The sequence below is a fragment of the Coenobita brevimanus genome, chromosome 94, assembly GCF_032717465.1.
Source record: "Coenobita brevimanus isolate Jiangsu-jjx chromosome 94, ASM3271746v2, whole genome shotgun sequence".
Taxonomy (NCBI): Eukaryota; Metazoa; Arthropoda; class Malacostraca; order Decapoda; family Coenobitidae; genus Coenobita; species Coenobita brevimanus.
The window spans coordinates 5610839-5634710 of record NC_137047.1 but is presented as its reverse complement, the minus strand read 5'-3'; the positions used below and the strand labels follow the sequence as shown (position 1 = coordinate 5634710).

The 23872-nt window shown below is 40.0% G+C and overlaps 1 protein-coding gene across 2 annotated transcripts; it reads left to right on the top strand.

Moving 5' to 3' along the window:
- Nucleotides 1–381: 381 nt before the first annotated feature.
- LOC145412826 (migration and invasion enhancer 1) lies at nt 382–19523 on the top strand. 2 transcript variants are annotated; one of them, XM_080282616.1, is made up of 4 exons: nt 382–517; nt 5051–5148; nt 13379–13547; nt 18905–19040. In XM_080282616.1, exons 1-3 carry the CDS (start codon nt 492–494, stop codon nt 13540–13542), a joined length of 288 nt encoding a protein of 95 aa, XP_080138742.1. In that variant the 5' UTR covers nt 382–491; the 3' UTR covers nt 13543–13547; nt 18905–19040. The 2 variants fall into 2 exon arrangements, with proteins under 2 accessions (XP_080138742.1, XP_080138743.1); XM_080282617.1 differs by lacking the exon at nt 13379–13547 and having other exon boundaries at nt 18905–19523.
- The last annotated feature ends 4349 nt before the right edge of the window (nt 19524–23872 follow it).

Below are 23872 nucleotides of genomic sequence, written 5' to 3'. Positions count from 1 at the left end.
AATAGTCTTTCACCGCCTCCCTGTCACTGCTGTTGTTGTTATTGATAAGAAATATGGACGACGGCAGTAAGTACAGGTTATGTAAACGATTTGAGTCATCCACATTTTGACACTGAAATGTTGTTAAAAATACCTAAAAGTATACTGCTCATATATGATGTGCTGCCTGCATTGATATGAATTATGAGGTTATGATCCAAGAGAAAAATTTGCATGGTAAGTAACAAAAGGTGGTATCCATTTACTTCCTTTAGGTGGTGTAAATATAATTTAAAAAACACATCCTAAAAGAGTTTTCTTCGTTTAAAGGTGATTTAGGCAATACTGTATCACGGACAGTGGTTTGTTGCGTATGTCACCATCCTAGCTCCTGCCCGTGTTGTGTAGAGGTGACGTCTACTCGTATCCATTGCACAGTACTCCGAGTGCAGAGCGGGGGTGAACGTGGTAGAGCAGTCTGTGGAGAGTAAACTTTTACTGTTGCCAAAGTCATGGTGAAAGTGGTGGTTGAGTATTGGTAAGTTGAATTATGGACGAATACTATTGACGTGGCCATAATCCAAAAAGTCTTTGATCAAGGGAGGTTATGTAACTTAAAAGAATGGATGTGCTTAGTCACCTCGAAGTGAGCCTAATACCATTATTTTACGAAAGCACTCACGAAGATGACCAGTAAAGGAATGTGTTAATAAAATTATTGCCAACGTATTTCTTGGGACTCCTTTCCATCAATTAATTTTGTTGCTTCATCAACAGTTGTTTTCTCTGTTGCCTTATGTTTATCTTAACCAGGCATAGTTTAACCTGGTAGGGCCGCGCATCCACCCGGAAGCAAAGTAACTGGATGGAAGTGTGGCGTTGCAGCACATGAGACAGAGATGCCAATCAGTAATGCAAGTACAGAAAATTGTTGGAAAATATAAATGGGAGTTGGGTTTTCAAATTTCGGTAATCCTTAAGGAGACATAGGACCATCTTTGTTTGCTTCTTTTTAACTACCTTTGAGCTAATTCAGTGACTGTAAAGTTGTACAGAAATGCATTGTCAGGTAAGAGGATCCATCAGTAAAGGAAAATTTGATACATAACGGTTAGGTTAGGATAAGTCTGGCGAGGTTAGCATAAAATTGGTTAAGTTAGCATAAAATAAGTTAGGGTAAATAATGCTGTCTTAAGTTTTGAAAATGTAGGTTTGGATAAGTAGGCACTGATAAGTCTAATTTCAGTCAAAAAATTGCCTTCTAAATCTAAGATGGTGTCAGTTTTTGTGCACAAGATGGCATCCATATGTTAACAATGCTTTTTAAAGCACTTCTCACTACTTTAAAAAAAAATAAAAATCAGTGAATCCAGAAAATGCAGTCTGAAAATACTTTAAGAATTGCCTGAAGAAGGTAAGGAAAATACAGAAATCTGCAACATAGGTGGTCCTATGTCTCCTTAAGGAGTATCCAAATTTAAATTGTGTGCTGCAGTCAGTTTAGTTAAGGTGGATAGCTGTAGAGGGAGATTAAATACTTTAAAGATCATGGCATAGGAAATGGAGTCAAGATTTAGATATAGAAAGGGCAGAGGTCTCTGATGTTGGAGGGGACAGAATTCCAGAGACAACACAGCAAGGAAAACATCTGTGGCCACCAGTCTGGGTATCCAGGAAGATTTTAATTTTCCAACCTCCAGACCCCCTCAGGGAGTGGTGGAAAAAATATATGTATATATACAGTATATATATATATATATATATATATATATATATATATGTATATATACAGTATATATATATATATATATATATTTTACAATAAACAAGGAAAAAAAGTCCATACACCTGCTTACAGGACAGTGCTCTCCATTCATAAAAAGTCTGTAACAGATGTCGCATTTTCACAATATTTTCAAGTCGTGATCATCTTGATATCCATTTTAACTGGTATTGCGTTTCAAGTGTCATGAAAACGTGACAGCAAGTTTGTATTGCCTTTACCTTGGTGCCATCTATAAACATTCGTTCATGCTCCATGGCTGCCTTGAGAGATTTTCTGCAGGTAGAGGACTCAAATGATATTATTCATCATGTGACTGACCAGATAGGGTTTTTGCTTTAAGTTTTGGCGTCAGATGAAATGGCTGCTGTACCATTATTGTTCGACAAGGTAAAGTTATCAAAAGCCTCAAGAGCCTCTTCATTCATTCATTCATTGCCAGACGCCATGTATCCCAAACGGGGTGGCCAAGGGCTTAGAGTTAATTGTTTTACAGGGAGGGGCACTAATCCTCCACCAACCCCACTTGACACGTAGGGATGCCAACAGCATCTGGTGTTCCCAGGCGGTCACCCATCCAAGTACTAACCAGACCCAGTGTTGCCTCTTGTTGTTGTTATATTAGGGAAAAACAAGTAGAATTGCTTTGAAACGTATGGCGAGGCTCTTGTTTCAAACAGTTTGCAGTAAAAAGTAACAAGCTATGTCAAATAATCATACAGGATCACTTTTATGTTTTGATGTGCTTAAATGAAGAACTTTACTAAAGTTGCTGCTAGGTGATGCCACCACAAGTGTCAGCTGACAGCAAATTTTGGTTCTTCATGTCAAATCTACTGGGCCTTGGGATAGGCTACTGCCCCCGGGATATAGGCCCTGAAGCCTTTGCCCAGAGTCGGACACATAAAAAAATAAATAAAATAAATACATGGTAATCTTGTATGGGACCACTTTTATTTCTCAGTAGGCCATAAGCTCTTTCTTCTCCAGGGCTTTTGTTTGGCGAGCCACAGCTCGCAAGTGTGAGTATTTTTTCCCTTCAGTGAACAAATTTTACATGCAAGTCTCCTTTTGACGAGGAGAAAATACATCCCCTTCAAAACCCAGTAAACTACAAAATACTGTAGGTAAATCTCACTTAAATGAACAAAACGCAGATTGTGATCGATTATTAAGTCTTTCCTTGTCATCACTGTGAATGTTTAAAACCTCATTATATGATTCTAATCATCACAGTGTGTAAATAAATAAATATATTGTTTGCAAAATATTTCACCTCATAATCAGTTTGGCTTCGAAAAATTTACTTGGCTCGTAAATCTGAACCCTTAGGAGCCAAATGGCACGTAACCATCAGCAGTTAGCAAGAGCCCTGTTCTCTATCAAGTTTGGCTCGGCTTCAGTAGCGCTGGGTTTGTTTGCAAATTGGAAAGTTAATATCAGTCAAAATACCCCGGGAGAAACATTGACTGATCTTGACTAATCATGCTCAAAATTCACAATTGTTTTGACTTTGGTGCTCGCAAAAAATGGGTATGATATCAAGATTAGTCAAAGTATCTTGACTTATAATGCTGCAAAAACACAGCTTTGGACTTGAACTGCCACGGGTTAAAGTTTGGGGGGAAGCAAATTCCAAAGAGATGCAGTTTGGGGAATAAAAGAATTCTGATAGGCAGAAGTTCTGCAATATGGCAGTGTGACTGTCCAGTCATGAGCACTACCAGATGCCTGTGTAGCGTGGGGGAAGGCGTGGAGAGGTGGCACAATGGCTGCAACTTCATCTGAGCATTTGCCATGAAAGTATGCGGAAAATAATGCAAGGGAGGCAACATTCCATCTTCCCAATATCTTTACTTGTTGTAAGAGGTGACTAAAAAGGGACTCGTTTTGTCTCCAGTCTTTCACTCCTTATTATTCTCTCTTGTCAGACCTCTCTTCTTAATACTGTATTTCTGTTTCTTCCAACCCCTGTTTTTCCTCCACTCTTGTGAGGTTAGATATTTGGTTGTATGGCATGAATATCTCAAAGACTTCTCATTGATGTCAACCTTTCCTCCCATCCTGGGTCAAGCCTTTCAACCAGCTGACCAGTCAAGAACACTTCAGTGCCAAGACCACCTCTATACAAGACCATTTCTATGTCTTCCTCATTTCTGTTCCATTGCCAGTCACACAGTGATTCCTTGGTTATAGCAGTTTTTGGTATCACTGTAAGATGAAAATCTACATTCCTGCCATTATCACTCATTTTTCAGCTGAAAATCTTGTTATTTTACACACTTGAGCTGGTTAATGCCAACAATGATGGTGCAGTGTCTGTGGTTTCAGATGGCTTTGAGGGATTCAAAGGTGAGACCCTACTCAAGGAGTTAATCCCAGAAGGTGGAGACCACTTAACGGCCATATTCTTAAATGTTTCCTTCCCACGTAGAGATGTGGGGAGGAAATCATTAGTTGAACTGCTATTCTTTAATAATTCATTCCCTTCACAAACTACTTGAAGGGTTGATTTAGGTTATCACTCTCCTTCTGTGGAGGTCTGGTCCTGCAGTGGACCTAATATGTAGTAATACTGTAATTATACACACAGACAGCTACAGTGTATTATACAGTGTGCCCAAGTGTCATTAATATTCTCATATCTTGCTGTCACAAAATGCTTTTTTTTATTATTATTCTTTATTTTTTTTTTTTTAATCTTTCCATCCATAATTCAGTGTTTAATTGTCCCATCAGATGCATAGGTGCCCATAGCAAGTCCACCTAATCCAGACACTTAAATACGAGAATGAGTAGTCGGTTTGTTTTCATGTGACAGAGATCTGTAACTGTTTGCAGCTTGATTGATGGTTGAATTTGATGGTCTGATTAGATGGTTGATTGTACTTGTAACCAAGGACAATTATTCCTTCCTCAAGACTAAGGTTTATCAAATTTCATGCAATCACAACTTAATTTGTGAGGTTTGAGAGTTTAGCAGTTTCCTCAGATTAAAAAACAGACTATAGTTGCATTCCCCCATCAGTAACAGTGTTTTAGCATATGAAAATCATATCACGTTTTACAGAAGGATCTTATACTACTGTACCTGTGGTACAGTATATACCTGTATTTATTTTTGTTTGTCATTCCCTGGATGAATGTGAGCCCTCAGTCAGTTGAATTTATGATCGCATATTCCTATGCTCTCTCATTAGGTACAGTTTATGATCTCCAAATACTTTTTAAGGTTCCATTAATTTTTCCATGCCTAGAAATTAACAGTTGCATTAATTTTCACTTCAGTGGTGGATGAGGTTACGGCCCCCGCTATGAGGAGCTGGCCAAGATGATCAAGGCTAAGGTTCCTCAGGCGGATGTCTCTGGCTTCGTCGGCCGCAGGAGTAAGTTTCTTCCCTAGTACCCACTTACTAACAATAATGAAATGCTGTACTGTACTTATTTGAATGTGTGGTGTGTGTGTGCATATGTTTCACTGCTGGAGCACTATTTACTGTCTTTTGATTATATTTGCAGTAGACATCCAGCAGGTGGTAAAAATGCAGTTGCTGGACGTTACTGTACTGTACTATGGTTATATATAAAATATTAATGAATCCCCGTTACTTTAGAGCAAGGAAGTGAGGAGGGTTCCCATGTACAACTCTTCTCAACAACGTTGAGTCAAGGGATTTTTGTCTCATTAACTCTCCTCATACAGGCTGTCTTCAACCTCTGTCTCTTTACCACACTGTTGCATTGTTATTCCTTTTCTGTCGCTATTTCAATGGTCACTGCTCCTCTGAACTGTCAGCTTGCATCCCTCCGGCACTATGTCAGGCACTTAGCTCCCATCTGACAGCAAACTCTCATCTCTTTTATGTCCAGCTCTGTAATGCAAGAGTTAAACGTATTTTGTACTGCCTGTGACCTCCAGTCTTTTAACCCTTAGTTGACGGCAGCATTTGCTGAGAAGCACCTAAAAAAAAAAAAAAAAAAAAATCATCTTTATATAGATGCCCCACAGGATTGGAATATAAATGTAGTTACACCACTTTCTGTAAGGTTTTCATCATATTCTATAGACTCAACCACATGTAAGGTTTTAACATAATCTTTATATAGACTCTACCGCAATGTGGAACAGTTGCTATATTTCAGCAGCAGGGCAGACAGGGTGTTGCAAGCATATGGTTGGGGGAGAGGTATGATTAGATTGTAGGCTTCTTTACTATGCCTTGTAAAATGACCAAACCTAAAAACGTGTACATCTCCCCAACATTAGTTTCCTTCCACATCAGATCTCTACTCTTTCTCATCATTTTCGCCTACCTTCTCTTTTCTTCACAGACCTTGGCAGCATATTTGTTTGTTTCTCTCACCGTATGTTCAGATATATCGCTGTCTACAAAAGACACCAAAATCTCCAGTGGGTCCTGAGGATTTTGCAAAAGTACATTGACCCCTGACATTCATTCTCCACTAACTGGAGAATAATTCAACCACCCATCTGGAGCACTGTCATCACTGCCATCAACTTCTGAACTTGACAGATTATCATCTGGCTCCTCTGCAGTCTTAAGTTGTTATTCATCACCATCACTATCTAATATAGAATCACTACTAAAATCATCAATGAAATTGTCATCCAAGTCTTGACCTAGAATAAATTGTGTCTCATCATCACTAATGTTCCTCCTTGTGTGGGACATGAGTATGTCAGCATTATCCAAATATCAAAAGAAAATTAGAAATTGAGGTCTACTGGAGAAATAAAGGAGTTTTGTGTCCCCTCTAGGAGATAGGAACAGATTGATTGACTCACTGAGTGAGCAACCTTATATAAGCCACCTGCGATCCATATGTTGCCAGGTAGGGATATTTGAGGCTCTAGGGCACTTACGCATTGCCGACTTTATACTTTATAGTCTCTGCTAGGATTTACAGGGGACAATTTTTGGAGAAGCATCTGTATATAGTCTCCCCACAATTTTTCAGTAGATTTTGCACAGTCTATATATAGTGCCGCCATTGGTTGAAGGTTAAATGCATTATGTCCAGGCATTTCACAATGAAGACAGCTGGAATTTGGCTCATTTATTTATTTATTTTTTTATTTATTTTTTATTATTATTTTTTTTAGTCTTCTTGCCTCTGCTTTCTTCATCCATGCATTAAAAAAAAAGAAAAAAAAGTGGTAGGTAGGAGCTAATGATCCGTGGCGCATAGTTAAATGCACAAGATCTACGTTAGAAATACAGTATGGTACAGTAAACTCTAGATTATCTGACACCACAGTTATAGATACATCACACCCTCGACATACCAAATCATCTTTTTACGAATTTAGGTTTTAACGACCACCTTGAGCCAGACAAACGTTATGTTCGTTTAACGAAATTTGTTCGGTGAAAGAATGGATGCGCAGGAAACACTGACCAGCGTGGTGTGACGAACAAACATATACTGTATGTATTTATCCAAGGCTTACTTGCAGTCTTTATTTTCAATGCAAATACTTCATGAAAGGTAAGAATAAATACATTAGTTAGTTAATAGAGCATTTTTTTGTGAAAGAGTCATTTAGACCTACCTGTATGTTATTGTGTATGAGTGTACAGCCAAACAATGCTCTGTATTTAATGATCTGTTCAGTAAAAGCCACAATGCCTGGGAAATTACCGAACAGCATGTTGTTCGGCTTTAGCATCAAGGGTCTGGTACCAGTTAGTTCATTATATCAAGGGTGTATGTATATGTCATTGTCTGGCAGGCAAGAATCTGGCTGAATTAGTACATTATCAATTTTTTTCTTTATGACATTAACCAACAGCAAGCCACTAACCACATGGGATAATCATCCAAATTTTGAATACAGTGTACAGTAGTACAGTAGTATATTTTATTGTAAAGTACTGTTCTGTACTGTTTATGAGGAAAACTCTATTTAGGGTTGTATTTTCTGTGTATGGTAAAGTTGGTAATATGAAGGTGGATGGAATAGTTGGTGAGTGGGGTGTGCCTGCCGAGATAGATGAGAATGGGAGTGCGTTAGTGGACATTTGTGCTGGGAGGGGGTTGGTGATAGCCAATACCCTCTTCAGGCATAAAATGATCCACAGGTATACATGGCGAGTGATGAGAAGGGTGGGTGGTGAACTGAATGAAAGGAAGGCAATGATTGATTATGTATGTGTGGATGAAAGGATGCGAAGATGTGTAAAGGATGCAAGAGTGTATAGAGGTTGGGGGAGTGGACTTTCTGACCACTACTTGGTGGTGGCCAGAATTAGGATGCAAGTGAGATGGAGGAATAGAAGAAGGGAAAGACGAGAGGAAGGAGTAGTTGCAAGGAGAGTGGAAAGGTTACAAGAGGATGAGATAAAGGCAGAGTATAAAAGAGAAGTGGAGGAACGATTGGGCAAATATGTATTGGAGCAGATGGGAGGCGTGGAAGGTGTGTGTAAGATATTTACAGAAGAAATATGTGCAGCATGTGATGTGGTGTGTGGAAGGAAGAGAAGGCGGAGGGGGTGCAAGGAACAGCGTGGTGGACTGAAAGAGGTGAAAAAGGCTGTGGCACAAAGAAGAAAGCATACAATGAATGGGTGAGAAATAGGGGCGTGGAAGAAGTTGAGAGGCGGAAGAGAGAGTTATATGTGGAAAGGAAGAGAGGTGAAAAGATTAGTAAGAGAGAGTAAGAAGAGAGTGGATGAGGAATTTGGAAGGAATTTGAGTGTAAAGTGGAGGGACTGTAAGAAAATGTTCTGGAGAGAAGTGAAAAGAGTAAGACAGGGTGGAAGTGAAGTTAGCAGGGGAGTGAAAGATAAAAATGGTAGATTACTAGTGGAGAAGGGAGAAAAAGTGAGCAGATGGAGAGAACACTTTAAGGAATTGTTGAACGTAGAGGATGGAAGTAATGCGAGTATAAGTGGCTGGGGAATGGCTGGGAGAAGGAGGGAGGTGAGAAGACAGGAAGAAATCAGTAGGATAGAAGTTGTGGAAGCAATGAAGAAAGTTAAATCAGGGAAAGCCCCAGGAATTGATGGAGTGTGTGGTGAAATGCTGAAGCATGGGGGAGAGATAGTAGTAGAATGGATGTGGAAGATGTGCAGATTGGCCTGGGAGGAAGGTAGAGTCCCGGAGGATTGGAAGTCAGGTATAATTATTCCCTTGTACAAAGGAAAAGGGGAAAAAGAAGTTTGTGGTAATCATAGGGGCATTTGTCTTCTTAGTATAATAGGAAAAGTGTATGGTAGGATACTTATAGACAGAGTTAGAGAAAGAACAGAGAAATTAGTTGGAGAAGAACAGGGAGGCTTTAGGAAGGGAAGAGGTTGTGTAGATCAGATATTCATTCTTAGATCTTTAGTGGAAAAGTTTCTAGAGAAGGGAAAGAAGTTGTATGCGGCTTTCATGGATTTGGAGAAAGCATATGACAGGGTGGATAGACAAGGATTGTGGAAAGTGTTAAGAATATATGGAGTAGATGGGAAGTTGTTGAATGCTGTGAAGAGTATTTACGATGGTGCGAAGGCTGCAGTGCGTGTGGATGGTGAACTAAGTGAATTTTTCTCTTTGAAAGTTGGTTTGAAACAGGGATGTGTCATGTCTCCATGGTTGTTCAATCTGTACATGGATGGGGTAATAAAAGAGGTACAAGGTAGGGTAGTGGATGTTGGAGTGGCCCTGGTGAGAGAGGATAGTGTTTGGAAACTCCCTGTACTGTTGTTTGCAGATGATACTGTGTTGTTGAGTGAAGACGAAGGGGAGCTGCAAGGCTTGGTGGATGAGTTTGAGAGAGTGTGTAAGAAACGGAACCTAAAGGTGAATGTAGGGAAGAGTAAAGTGATGGTCTTTGAGAGAGGTGAAGTTAGTGAATGTACAGCGAGGTTAGATGGTGAGGAATTGGAAAATGTGAGTACGTTTAAGTATTTGGGTAGTGTGATGAGTAAGGATGGAGGTTTGGAGGGTGAAGTGCTTGAAAGGGTACAGCAGGGAAGAAAGGTTGCTGGTTCCTTGAAAGCAGTGATAAGAAACAGGGGAAGTGAGCATGCAATTGAAAAAGTTACTACATGACAGTATTGTGATACCAACTCTAACGTACGGAAGTGAAGCTTGGACATTGTTGGAAGGACACAAGTCAAGAGTGAGAGCAGTGGAAATGAGTTATTTAAGAGGAGCCTGTGGAGTCACGTGGAGAGACAGGCTGACGAATGAGGATATAAAGGAGCGTTGTGGTGTGGATGTGGATGTGATAGGAAGCGTTATGAGGAACACACTGAGGTGGTTTGGCCATGTGGAGAGGATGGAGGGTGAGAGACTGATGAAGAGAGTGTATGTGAGTGAGGTGGAGGGGGGAAGAGGGAGGGGGAGGCCGAGGATGAGATGGAGGGATGGGGTGGAGAGGTATATGAGAGAGGGGGGTGTGAGTTGGGAGCAAGGCAGTGAAATGGCGGGGGACAGGGCGACTTGGAGGCGATTTGTTTGTGGCCACCCCAAACGGGATTGAGGCGTCTGGCAATAGATAGATAGATAGATTTTCTGTGTTCAAAGTGTCATACAGTACGGTACACCAGGCCCTCCACATTCACGGGGGTTAGGGGACACGGACCCCTGCGAATGTGGAATTTCCGTGAATGTTTGGTACACCCTCCCGTAAACGCCTCTACAGCCACAAATCACCCCCTGTGAGCACATATTGTACCTAATAAACCATATCTGGGACCTAACAGCAGCAGAAAATATCACAAATAGCTGATGACTTGCCTTCACGTGAATATGGTTAAGTCATCAGCTACATATATACCCCAACTTCTTGCAGTCGTACCCATTAACTTCAGTCTTGGCTCCACAGAGGGGCAATCCATGAATGTGCGAAGCCCGCGAAAGTAGAATTTGCGAATGTAAATAGAGGGTCTGGTGTATAGGGTTTTTGTAGGGGTTATGCCCCCTGTAGAGGGGCTGTTGGGGTAGTACTGTATTGTCTGAAACATGCATAATCAGACATGCCATTTGCTGAATTGTGACAGAATGGCAGGTAATTGGGAGTAGTGTAATAGATTAGGTTATAGGTTGGTAAGTTTGGACAGGGTGAATTTAGAAGGGAAGAAGATATACTGAACAGATTTGTACATAAGGGGGAATAGGTATGGTAAGGCTAAGGATGGGAGAGCTTTGCAAAAGGTGAAGTAAGAAGAAGACACATAATTTCAAGATCTGTTTATGTTTCTTGAGGTCATAGGTGTACCAGCAGGTGGGGGGGAGGTACTAACTCCTTCAGTATGGTGGTTATATTCTTGTTCTCCTAGATGATTTCATGCAGTTTAGTTTATTTATTTAATTAATTAATTAATTTATTTATTTTTTACTGCAGGAGTTAGATATAGTTCCCCTTAGCCCTTTCAGTTTTTTTTTTTTTTTTTAACTTATTAAAGTCATCTGGGTGGCAGGAATGAAATAAAGGTCGCCATACTAAAAGGGTTAAACACATGGCAGGAAGTCTTCTGTATCAGCCAGAGCAAGTAGCAAATTCAGTCACAGTACTTTTATTATTAAAACAAAACTTGGCTCCTGCACATTGCAAGCACACACCGCAGCAAAGGAAGTTGGCAGTTTTTTTAATTGCAGGGTGGACTTCATAAGAATAATGTACTGTTTAGCCAGAAAAATCCATTAACCAGCACGTGTTTCCCCATGGTGCCAGACACTGGAGGATGTATTGTATGCTGTATTATTACTGCTAAGAATACTGCTACTCACCCATGCTCTGGATGAGTGCAAGAGGAGGAGACAAAGGGAGGGGAGGGTAGAAGTTTATGTGTTTGTGAGGCATTTTGAGGAAGTGACATTCTTGTATCGACGTAAATGTGTAATAAGCAAATCCCAACATGTTAACTTATTCAGGCATTTTGTCACATTTACCTTTGGAGGAAAACATTGAAACATAAGGAAAGTGCATCATGCAGTGATGAATGACCATATGCCGGGTGACTGCTGTAATACTGTAACAGAACAGTCATGCTTGAGCAACGAATTACAGTACTAGTGGTAATTAATATGTGACCAGTAGATGCATTTAGAAACTTCATATGTGAATTAAAGGTTGAAACTATTGGTGCATAAGCATTTTTACCCCATTAAATAGAAAATCAAACCCAGAAGCTTACTATTTCTTTGTCAGAAAGTGTTAGGTTCATTATGTCAGATGTGTGTAGAATATACCATAGTTAGTCTTCAGCATTTTAAACTTACTTCTGTCTATAGGATTGGATTGAGGAAAGTTTATGTTGGACAGAGGGATGTATGGTTAGAAAGGAAACAGGAGCCTCAGATAGCTTTTGTTCTTAACCTTTTGTCGTCAAGGATGTGTTCAGAGTACCAAACAGTGGAAAACAGTATCTTGCCTACATACGTATGAATCATTGAACTTGAATGAGGCTGCAACCTGGCCTGTGATTGGCCCACTGCTCTTTATGCTGAGCTGACTGGTCCTGAACAGTTGAAATTGGTGCATTTGTAGCTCATTACATGCTTCTTACTTTATTAGTTATGTCCATAGAACCTATCACAGAATAATAAGGCTGGAAGCATGTAATATGTTGTCGCAGTTTTTATCCTTATTCTGGCTAGCTTGGTGATCTTTTTCAGTGATTATAGATTCTGACCAGTTAAAAGGTTACCTACTACCTCATTTCATTAATCGTTACATCAGTTATGCCACATAAAGGTACAGGGTGTTTCATTTTGTCATATGCAAATAAATTTACACAGTACAATAATGTGAAATTGTTTCCAGTTAAAGTCACACAGTGCTGTATATCTGTACAACAAAGTTGTACCTAGATTTAAGCATAATAATATGGGGAAAAAAAATAGGACAAGTGAATTAGAAGGGGGTAAAAATAACACAGATTGTTCAGTACTGTACTGAATTTGAGTACTATACAGTGCAACATGAGTTATTGTGACCCCTTTAAATAACTCCTGCTATTCCTTTAAAATTGTGGTATCAGACATCCAGGAAAAACTTGGTGCATGTCTACGACAATGGCCTGAAGCCTTCATTTTTGTGTGTGTGTGTGTGTGTAGAAAACATGCTTATATACCAAAGTTTTACGTGAATTAGTTATGCCTTTTTATCTGAGAGTTCCAGGAGTAGAAATTACAGTAGTTTATACTCCTAACACTTAAACTAATTGATCATGAATGGGGCTTTTTGCCCTGTTACACAAAATTCAAATCATGTGCTATCAGACTTGTGGGTTATAGTATCCCATAATGTACAGGCATTTTGGCAAGACTTGCCTCTACAAGTTTCCATCATGTACTTCTGTAGAATTCAGAAGTGATATTATTACAGATTCATATTTATGTGGATCTTAAGGCCTACAGTTCACACCATGCTAGATGCCAAATTCAACATTGTTGTTTTTTATTTATATAGCACCAGTACATTAATAACATCCAGTCAGAGTTTGGCGTTAAGTAAACCCCCCCGAGTACATAAAATTCAAATTATAGGATGTTAAGTTTTAAACTGCTGATTTATTTATTTATTTATTTATTTATTTATTTATTTTTTTTAAAGACATTTGAAACCTAATTAATTCTAATAATTTCTTCAATGGCAAGCTTCATTCGAAGTTTCTGTCGATGACACTGTGGTGCATTCCAAGCTTTCAACTATGGCCTTCCCTGATTTCAACGAAGTGGCTGATATAGCATCTGAGGTGGCTGGTGGAAATCCTGTTCGTCAGGTTTCTAAGACTCACTCAGATGGCTGCTGTGTGATGTAGAACAGGTGAACATGTAATCTGTTATGTTTATGTATGCATCGTGCTTAGTTTTGTCATGGCCTCTTGCTGCAGTAAATCTTCCTTTTGCTTTCCTCATATTCTGTCCCTTCCATGTGTGTTTAGTTCACCAGGTATTTTGGGATGCACTGGATTGTGAATTTTAGCTCTCAATGAAAATATAATTGGCCTAGTTATCAGGTTAGCTGGAAAGTCTAAATACAGTACATGTATACAGTATTGATATCTCTGTTAATGGTACAGGTAATTATGAATACAAATTAGCAATGTCATATTAAAATTCAATACTGTGTTGTATATTTAAAGTGTAGTAACTCTATAATTCACGATACTACATAGAAATGACCTAATGGTTCAGTAGATATAAGTGAGAATGGAGGCCACCTTTTTCATGTATGATTTCTCAGAGGGTTTTATAGAATATTGTAGTACAGGACTATTCAACTACTTTAGGAGTAGGGCCGGATTATGAAACTCAGATTGACAACAAGGTCATAAGTTTATTTTACCTGAATTTTTTTTCCCCCGTCTAAACATTTAGACACAGGAAGAATTAAAAATTCATATACCGTATTATTTGCTCTTACATTTTCGGCTCAGCACATAAATAAAAGAAAAAGGCAAAGCTTTCTTGTTTAATTGTTTATTTTCATTCTTCTGAGTCTGTTAAAGGGTCAATAAAAAATTATTCAAGGGCCAGATTTGGCCCGCAGGCCACCACTTGAATAGCCTTGCTGTAGTAGGCTACCTAAAGTACATGAGAGTGCGTACTGCCTACACGCTACACAAACTTCCCAGACAAGCTTAGGAACTTAATAAATTATGTACAGTAAAGTCATGGATGTTTTCTTGGCTTATAGAAAACTTGTAACTTGGTATTGTTCTGTCATACATTTTGTGCTTTGCCAACATATTATATCAAGTACCATAAGTGACTGGTAGGTGTCTCCACCTTCTTGCCATAATAAACCACTGACATACTTACAACATATATCCTGTGTACACCTCTGTGGTTATTTATTTTTGTGTCCCAGGCTTATGTGAATGTTGTTGCTTCACTTTGGCCTGTTTGGCCAAACAGACCCATTGTCCACAGGTAAGCAGCTAATTCTGTGGGGCTTTCCTATATTTACAGTACAGCACATCCTCCGTATAGGAATCTAGCACCCCCTTGTGGTAGACAGCACTTCACCAGTCAGATCAGCTTCCTTCCCACAGAGAAGTGCAGGGAATTATTAGCAGGTCAGGTTCCTGGATGGATGCCACAGCAGCTCCACCTAGAGTACACAGTGTTATCATGTGTAGGTTCCTCATCATCAGGAGTGAACCTGGTGGACTACATTCTGTCAGTCATCCATTTCTGGGGGGATAGGGAGGGAGCTGAGAGACATTTGTATAACCTGATAGTGCTGCCAGATGTCAGTGCCACCATGTGAAGGCATTCCTTCACAGCACCTCACCTTTGTAGGAAAGAGGTTATATACAGTAAACCCTCTCAATATTGAACCTCATTAAAACTGAACTTTGGTTACATCGGCCACCTTGACCTTAACGAACAACTTCATTGTACAGTACTGTATATTGAACCATTTGACATAATAAGAGGAAACTGCCGGTAGACCAAGTGAAGGGTAAATAATTTATTTTTTTTTTTTTTTATTACAGATTGAAAAAATATAATGTTATGTCTGTAGTATCAAGGTACAAACTCTCAAAATTGAAATAAGACTGTGAACATGCTTAATTCCATTAAGTATCCACTGAGTAAGATTTATTGTATATCAGACCTAAGTTCTGTAGAAGTGGGAAGTAACTCCATCTTATGATGAGTTGGTACATAAGAGATGTCATGGTATTGGAGGTAGACTGTGAAATATGCTAATTTCATGTGTGGGGTGTGTTGAGGAGAGCTTGTAGAGATTGTCAGGTGTGAAAGGACTGATCTTGCTGAAGAGTATCTTGAACATGCGGAAAGGGTTTTGTCGTGTGTGCAGTGTGTTGGGGAGAGCTTATAGATTGTCAGGGATGAAAGGATTGATCATAGTCTTTTGAGTGAGTGGAAGTTTTGTTATTTAGGGGGCATGTTATGTGCTAGAGCTGGGGCTGGAGCTAGCTCTGTGGCTAGGGTAGGGAGTGGTTTGAGGAAGTTCAGGGAGCTGTTGCCTCTCCTAGCACTGAGAGAGCTCTTCCTCCCTGCTAAGTGATCTTTGTGTGTGGCATGTGTTTGGAATGTAATGCTGTATGGCAGTGAGACCTGGGCAGTAATGGAAGAGGATATTTGTAGGCTCAGACATACAGAAATAATAATGATTAGATGGATGTGTAATGCGTCCTTCAATGTGAAGCCTTGAGGGTTGGGGGGAGGGGAGCTAGGATTACGAATGAAGAGATGAGAGGAAGGATGGAACTGGAATGTATTTGTGTTGTGATGAGAAGGGGTAGATTGAGATGGTTTGGGCATGTTGAGAGGATGGAGGATGACAAGTGAGTGCAGAAGGTGAGAAGTGTAAATTTCAGGAGTAGGGTTGCACTTGCAAGAGGCAAACTGACGGAGATGAGGGACAGGGTCTTAGTGTGTAACCTTAAGGATATAGGACTGAATAGGGAGGCTACCAGAGATTGAGCAGCGTGGAGAGCTGCCATTATGTGACCAAGGCCATCACATGCAAGGATGTGGGAGTCTTTATAAACGATATGATGTGGTTTGAGGCAGATAATTGTGGATATATTCCAGGATGCAGAATTTACATGGCAGATGGTCCAGGGCAATGAATTTCAGTCACATAGCATTAACACCAGTTCTAGCACTGTAAGCCTTACAGTATATTTAACATCATAGTAAAAATTCTTTTTATGTTGTTCACTGCTAATTAAATGACTTTTTTAACTTTCCTGTTAAAAATTTGTTAAATTGGAATATCATGCAGTAGTGTCCCTGTATTACAGTTGAACCACATCATTTGTGTAATTTAGGGTGCAAGACTTATATGCAAAATTAGCAGGAGTTATAAAATTAAAATACAGCTGTGCACCACATACATAGCTACTTTACCCCACAAACTGACACACTGTACTGTCAGTACTCTGTGCACATTCCTACATGTAGCAAACAGTGGACTTGCAAATACTGTACCCTGTGTTGTTTTTCAGACATTCTAATGTGAATTTGGAAGATAAAGGGAAATTTAGTCTAAATACAGAGATAGAGAATGGTGGTACTTGATAGTTGAGTGAAATCAGGTGGGCGTAATGCATCCAAACAGTACACTACTTTATAGGCCTCACTGCATATTGAAAATACCTGTACTGAACTTATCAGATGCAAGCTAGTCTGGCACTGGGTAATCTTGTGGTAAAGGATGATGTCATCAGATCACTGAGAGGAGGGGTAGTTGTATGAAAAGTTGGACAGGGCCAGGTGTGGTGGGAAGTGAAATTGTAAGTAGGTGATTGGGAAGAAGCTTGAGGTTTGAAAGTTGGATACAGCATGGTCTGGAATGTGGATGAAAGATATCTAGCTGGCTGGCATGTAGAGAGGCAGGGTATGATTTGCCGTATGCACATTAATTTGAAATCCTCTTGCAAAAGTTATGGCAGTGTACTATCATTTTAACTTAATGCAAAAATTTAGTTTCAGTATATACATACATTCTGTACACCAGAGTTTATAGTAAGTATTTAACCGGTATTTACAAATTAACCTAACTGTCAGATCATATGTGGAATTTTTACTTGAATGAAAGCCAACTAATGTATTACAAGCACTCTCAACACACCCCAGCACGGGGCTGTTCGGCCAGACTGCCTGGGGAACTACTACTACACACCCCAGGATCAAACAACACATATGATATTTTTAAGATCTCACTGGGTGTTCATAAAAACATCCCTGTTAATGCCAGCACATTGTTTCATCAGATATTTTTCAGGAAAACATAGTTTATCCCATAAATTGCATGTTACTTCCATATTTTATTTTATTCAAACATTACTGAAAATTCAAACTAAGTGCTGTTAAATTATCCACTTGAAAGCTGAATAGCTTTTCCTTTGCTCCCATACTTATTGTGATCTGTTATTCCCTTGTACTTTTGTATTTGTCTCTCCCCTCAGTCCTTTTGAAGATTTTTTCATTCAGTCATACTAAAAATGCACTATAAAAAGTGATCGTAAATCTTTGCTACAGTCTGACTTTTTTGCATGTACTGTATACTGGTACTGTATTGAGCCTTAGGGAATGTGTAATTTCCATTTACAGTAGTTGTATTATTAAAAGCTTTTAATGTTTCAGCAAAAATCAGGTAGATGTTGAAGTACTGTGCATGTTTTATTGTCATTGTCCAGGGTATAGATACATGCTGCCTGCTTCTGTATATGCACTGCTAATTTAGGATATACTTAATTTTGCCAGATTATAGCTTAATCTCAAATATATTGGCATGGACTGGCATGTAATCAATTGAGAAATTTGACTTATATTCCATATACTGTACCATTATTGTGGTATGGACACCTGTTTGTAATTTTAGTTGTAAATATATTCCTCGTACCATTGTTGTGGTATGGACACCTTTTTTGTTTTTTTTACTGGTAAATACAGGTATTTATATAAATTTTCATTATGTCCTGGATAAATTCTGTCATTGTACAGTATAATGTCAGTTTTCTAAGCATAGCATAGGTAAATTAGTGAACTTAATTAAATGCTGGGAGGAAAATAATCGCTGGTGCTAATGTACGAAGGCAGTACTGTATTAATGAAAATATTTGAGGAAAAAATCAGCAGTTTACTGAAACATATATGAGGAGTAATGTGCATGAAGTGGAAAAGTCCCACCAGTCATTTTTTTCTTTTTCCTGGGTGCTTCCTCACATTTCAAGAGGTTCCAGTTACATACATCCTGTTGTTTGTGAGAAAGTTTAGGTATAGCCGGAACAAAATATGAAGGATTTACTGACATAAGGGGTTGATGGAAAGTTTTTTAACCCCCTTCAGCCTGAGAGACTTTTCATGATGAATTAACATGACTAGTCAGATTATATTAGAGATTTTCATTAGCAGAATGGGTTAACAAGTGAACTTTTGCCAAGCACTGTTTCACCTATAGTAGGCTGGCTATAACAGTACTGATGACTACTATATCAACTAGATTATTTTGCACTTTTTTTTTTTTTTTTTTTTTAAATACAATCCTGTGTTGCCCCATGAGAAGCCTAGGAGCCGGGGGCTAGGCAAGTTGGTTTTGACATTTAAGATGAGTGATTTTTTTTCTTCTTTTTAACAGGTAAGCATACAAAGTGTTAATTTTGGAGTGTCACTGATGCTTTACGTTGCTCATTCCAGGTTCATTTGAGGTCACTGTGAATGATACCCTGATGTTCTCGAAGCTGGAGCGTGGTGGCTTCCCCGAGTTTGAAGAGGTGGTTGAGAAAGTTGCTGCTGTTGACGGTGGTGGAAGTGTCAAGCCAGTCGAGAAGGTGCAGAAATCATGCTGCATCCTTTAGACAGGCAGATGCCTTGCAACGGATGGCTGATACAGACTTCAAATTGTGTATAAATGCATTCAGTTGTGGCAATTCCTTTTTAAGAAGTAGACAAAGATGTGGTGTGTTTTGGTATTTATTATTTTGATTTGAGAGGTTTAACTTTTCTTATGTACAGTATTTATATTTGTCAGTTAGTCATCGTTAACTTCATAAAAATATTTAGGCATGTTTAAATCAGCCACCGTACTAATCCATAACCAGGAGCATTGATGAGGTAGGAATGTGAAGTGCAATCATTGCATTATGAAGGGATTTGTTGAAACACAGCAGTGTGGCTTATCCTGGATGCCCGCCCTTGAATGTTCATTATATTGCTACCTTTTGAATGAACCTGTCAAATAATTAGTGTCTCTGTACTTCCTTTTCTTCATTTAGAGATATACTTTATTATTACAATATTTCCACAGGTATAACAATAAGGTACATAGGGAAGCATCTGCCTTCTTCCATGACAAATACTGTAGATGCATACTGTACACAGATTTACACACTCCATGGTATGGCTGTCTCAGACATTGCCCCTTGGTGGATCCTTCCAGCACTTATTCAGACAGGTCAAGATATTTTTTTCTGAAGTTTCTTTACAGATTACATAAAGAAACTGGCATGTCCAAGTGGGCTTTGGGTCACAGCACCTACAATTTTGTGTTATGGCAGAGAAGAGTATGATATTTAATACTGTAGCTAAAAACTAAGTGTACATATACTCCACTTGTAATGAACAATTTTACTATATGATTCACCATGAGCATGGTGTCCCAAAAGAATAACTAAAAATCTGTAAAACATGACTCACAACATGTAACGCTGTTTCAGTTAAGCAAATGTGCCAATACGGTATTTTCATGCACAACACAAAGCTATTACGCAGTGAGTGACAGCTTAGCTACATACTGTAATGTCATTAGCTTCTGAGCACCGGCTCCTACCACCCCCTTAAATTGTCTGACAATGACATTCTGTGCATATTTCACATGTTAAGAGTTACACGATAATTTGGCCAAACTGCAGACCTGGAGCCAGACTTGGAAAATGGATTCTACTCCAAATAAATGCTGTCTCACAAATGGGAACAAATGACAAAATACCAAGATGGGTATAAAATGACAAGAGAAATAATTAGTTCAGCAAAAAAAGAGAAAGATGCATGAGTAACCATACAGAATGACCTAAAGGGATTTTTTTTTTCCAAGGTAGACCTAGATAGATCATATAACCCTGCTAGGGTTACAGGAGAGCGCTACCCCTCCCAGCGAAGGCAGTTACCCAGGCGGGGCGCGAACTCTCAACCTCGCGAGCTCGAGTCCAGCACTCTGCCACTGAGCCACCCTGCTCCCCAAAATGACCCCAAACCAAAGAAGCAAATTAACAGGATAACAGGATCGCTGGAGGGCATATAGGCTGATGGCCAACATGAGTGGCTTTTATTTACACAGATTAAACGTTGAGGGGAATAAGTGTCCATAATAAAACTGAGATTGGAGTATGCAGCAGTGTGGTCTAGTGGATTAAGGCACTCCAACTGGATGGGGCATACATGGGTTTACATCTAAGGTATGGTTGGGGTTTTGCTTCATTTGCGTAGTTACAATGGCTCCAACATGCTTGCATATGTCAGCACTGATCACCTAATATTGGCTTTCCATGCTGCTCAGTTTCTAGCAACTTTTCTATTCAGTTCCTTAACCTTTGTTTCAACCCCTGCGGAGCAGGGCTTAGTGGTAATGCATGTGCCTCTAGACCACATGGTAGAAAGTTCGCGCTGTGCCCGGGTAGCCGCCTTGGTTGGGAGGGATAGCGCTCTCCTGTATCCTTATCAGGGCTATATGATCTATCTAAGTTTAGCTCAGGGGAATAATCCCTTTACTATATTTTTTGTTTCAAGCCTTTTTAGGTCTACCTTTCACAGCTCTGCTCTGAATGTTCACACCTCTCATCCTTTATTCTTTCAACATGCCTAGACCATCTCAACCAACCCTTTCTTATCACAGCATTAACTACTCCCTAAACTTCCGTCCACTGCTTCCCCTTGCTTCTAAGCTAGCTCGAGCCTCACCTCCAGCACATACGTCCACCCAAATAACAAAACCCTTCCCCTCCGCACACACAGGAAGAAATCTGCAGCAAGAATCTTTTCCTGTCTTTCTGATTCCGTATGTTCTCCTTTAAATACTGCACACTCAAAATAGCATTACAGTATTTTGCAGCCTTCCTCTAACACCACTGCATGAATGCAGTTACTTCCCCATACTCTTGTGGCAAACTGCACATAGCCACACTCCTACTTTAACAGTAGTATTGCCTGCCCTAGTTATCATCACTTTTGTGTTATATGCATTTACTTTCAAACCGTTGTGCTTCATTCCATCTCTCCACCTAAAGCTCTCAATTGCTGCCCTGTCATTCTCCAACACATACAACACCTCCAATGGGAATTCAGTTCTGAAGTCACCTGAGAAAGCTTCAAGCACCATAATAAACAAAGAAGGGCATAAAATTGACCCCTCATAAACTGACACTTGCAGAAAATTCAGTGCTCAAAGCTCTGTTCACTCACTTGAGTGTGAGCACTCTTGTACATTGTCTTTCACTCTAACCAACCATTCCTCAGTCCCAAGCATTATCATTGCCCACTTCACCACCTCCAGACAGACTGTCAAAAGCCTTTTCCAAATCAATAAAAACTACGTCCTCCAGAAGCAGTCCGGACTGCCTGACCACTTCAGCTATGTTTATAAGGCAAATAAAAAGACTTGTCTATCAGTGTACAGTACAATATTATTATATATATTAAATCATTTCATTATTGTAGTGAATGTATAATACATTACAGTACTGCAATGGTAGTGAAAACAGTTTAAAAACCTTTGGTGCGATCTGGACTAATGTCTGATGTATCGGAAAAAGTCCGGGTTAGCAGGGGGAAGTCCTGATATCGCTTTTTTCAGAATGGCTTGGGACCCAATTAGTCTGTTATAGTGAGGTTTTACTGTACATATTTACTGTTATGGCAATTACCAGAAACACACCTAAGTATGGTTAATTAACAGAAAATAAAGAAAAGGCCACAATATGGAAGAAACTTGAAACATGTACCTATAGGGACAAGCAATGGGCCTGAGATCAGGAGGTGGAGAATTAGTGGTCTCCAATGCCTGAGATTAACTCCTCAAGTAGGGACTCATCTGTTAATCCCTCCAAGCTGTCAGAAACCACAGACTTTGCGCCATCATTGTCAGCAGAAACCATCTAGAGCGCATGTTAAAGTTTTTTAGCCGAAAATGCGCAAACAGTAGGAGTGCAGATTTTCATCATCATACTGAACAAATAGACACCTATCCTATGCATTTTCTCAAAGCTGGCACCATCTTTTTACTGCAATACACAGGGAGTAGGCTGCAGCACCAGCTTATCAGGGCAGTACCCCTGACGGAGGATGGGAATGTTGGTGACAGGGAGAGCCGGGGCTCCTGTTTCACTTAATCATCAGGATACCCTGACCATCCCACTTTGCTGACCTTTCTCAGTGTGACACTAACATGGAGGGTAGGCAAACATATGCTCCCGAACTTTTCTCTATCTTATGCATCATTACTTTTCATGTGCATTACTTACCACACAGTGCACCCCACTATATCACAGGGGTTGACGCCAGTAAGAGCATGCGGCCAGAGAACTTTGCCTTCATTACCTAGTGGTGGACTTCAGGGGAGGCATGGCACAAGCTCCGTCAGCACAGTTTTGAGACCAGGATGGGATAGGGTTGGTATATGTCCATAGGGTATAAGATATTATAGTTCCCAGGCTGCCACTTTCACCCAATAGAGAGAAGTCTGAACCTGAGTAGCACCCCAGGATGCTGCCCTATCAGTGGATACATAATGGTGGGGCAGTTACAGTGCCAAGATATACTTGGAAGGTGTCCCTGTAGCTGTCCTGGCTAGGTACCCTGAGGCCACTCCCACAGGTCATGGTTGGTGGGTTATGGGTCCCTGGTTCCATACCTGGACTTGGGATTGTGTGGGAGGGTGAGGCCTGTGGTCCTTCTCCTTTATTTACCTGACTTCTGACAAAAAATCAAAACCAAAAGCATTAAAAGTAAATCTGTGAGAATGAAATCACCTACGGGGTTCAGAGTGACATCATGGAATGTGGGTAGTTTGAAGGGTAGAGAGGGGGGGGAAGTGGCAGAGACTCTGAGTAGGAGGAGGATGGATGTCTGTTGCCTACAGGAAGTCGGGTTCAGGGAAGGGTCAGCTACAATGATTGCTGGGAAGGACTGTAGGTATAAGCTACTTTGGCAGGGAAGTATAAATGGATATGGTGGTGTGGGTGTGCTGGTAGGGGAGAAATGAGTGGAATGTGTAAAAAACAGCAGAGGGGCTGCCCCCATGCAGGAGACGAAACCCTGCCAGGCTGGGCCAGACTTCTCCTTGAACGACACCAGGCAGGTTGACAAGGTTCTGTCCCCAGGCTGAAGTCGCATCTACTTTTCTCCACCCAGGTCAACAATGGCACTCCAGGAAGGATTCTCTCCACCATCTTACAGGATGGTTAATATTGAGGTTAAGTGAACTCTGCCTGAAAGTGATATCTGGAAAGAACCAGTTACAAGTTGTAGAAATGGCCTTTTTCAAAATGACTGCAGGGTTATGCAGAAAGGATGGTTCAAGTCAAAAAGAAATTCATGAGTCTTTTGGAAAGAAAGAACAACAAGAGCAACAGTGGAAAACAGGAAATAAACTTAGATGGTACCAGTATGGAC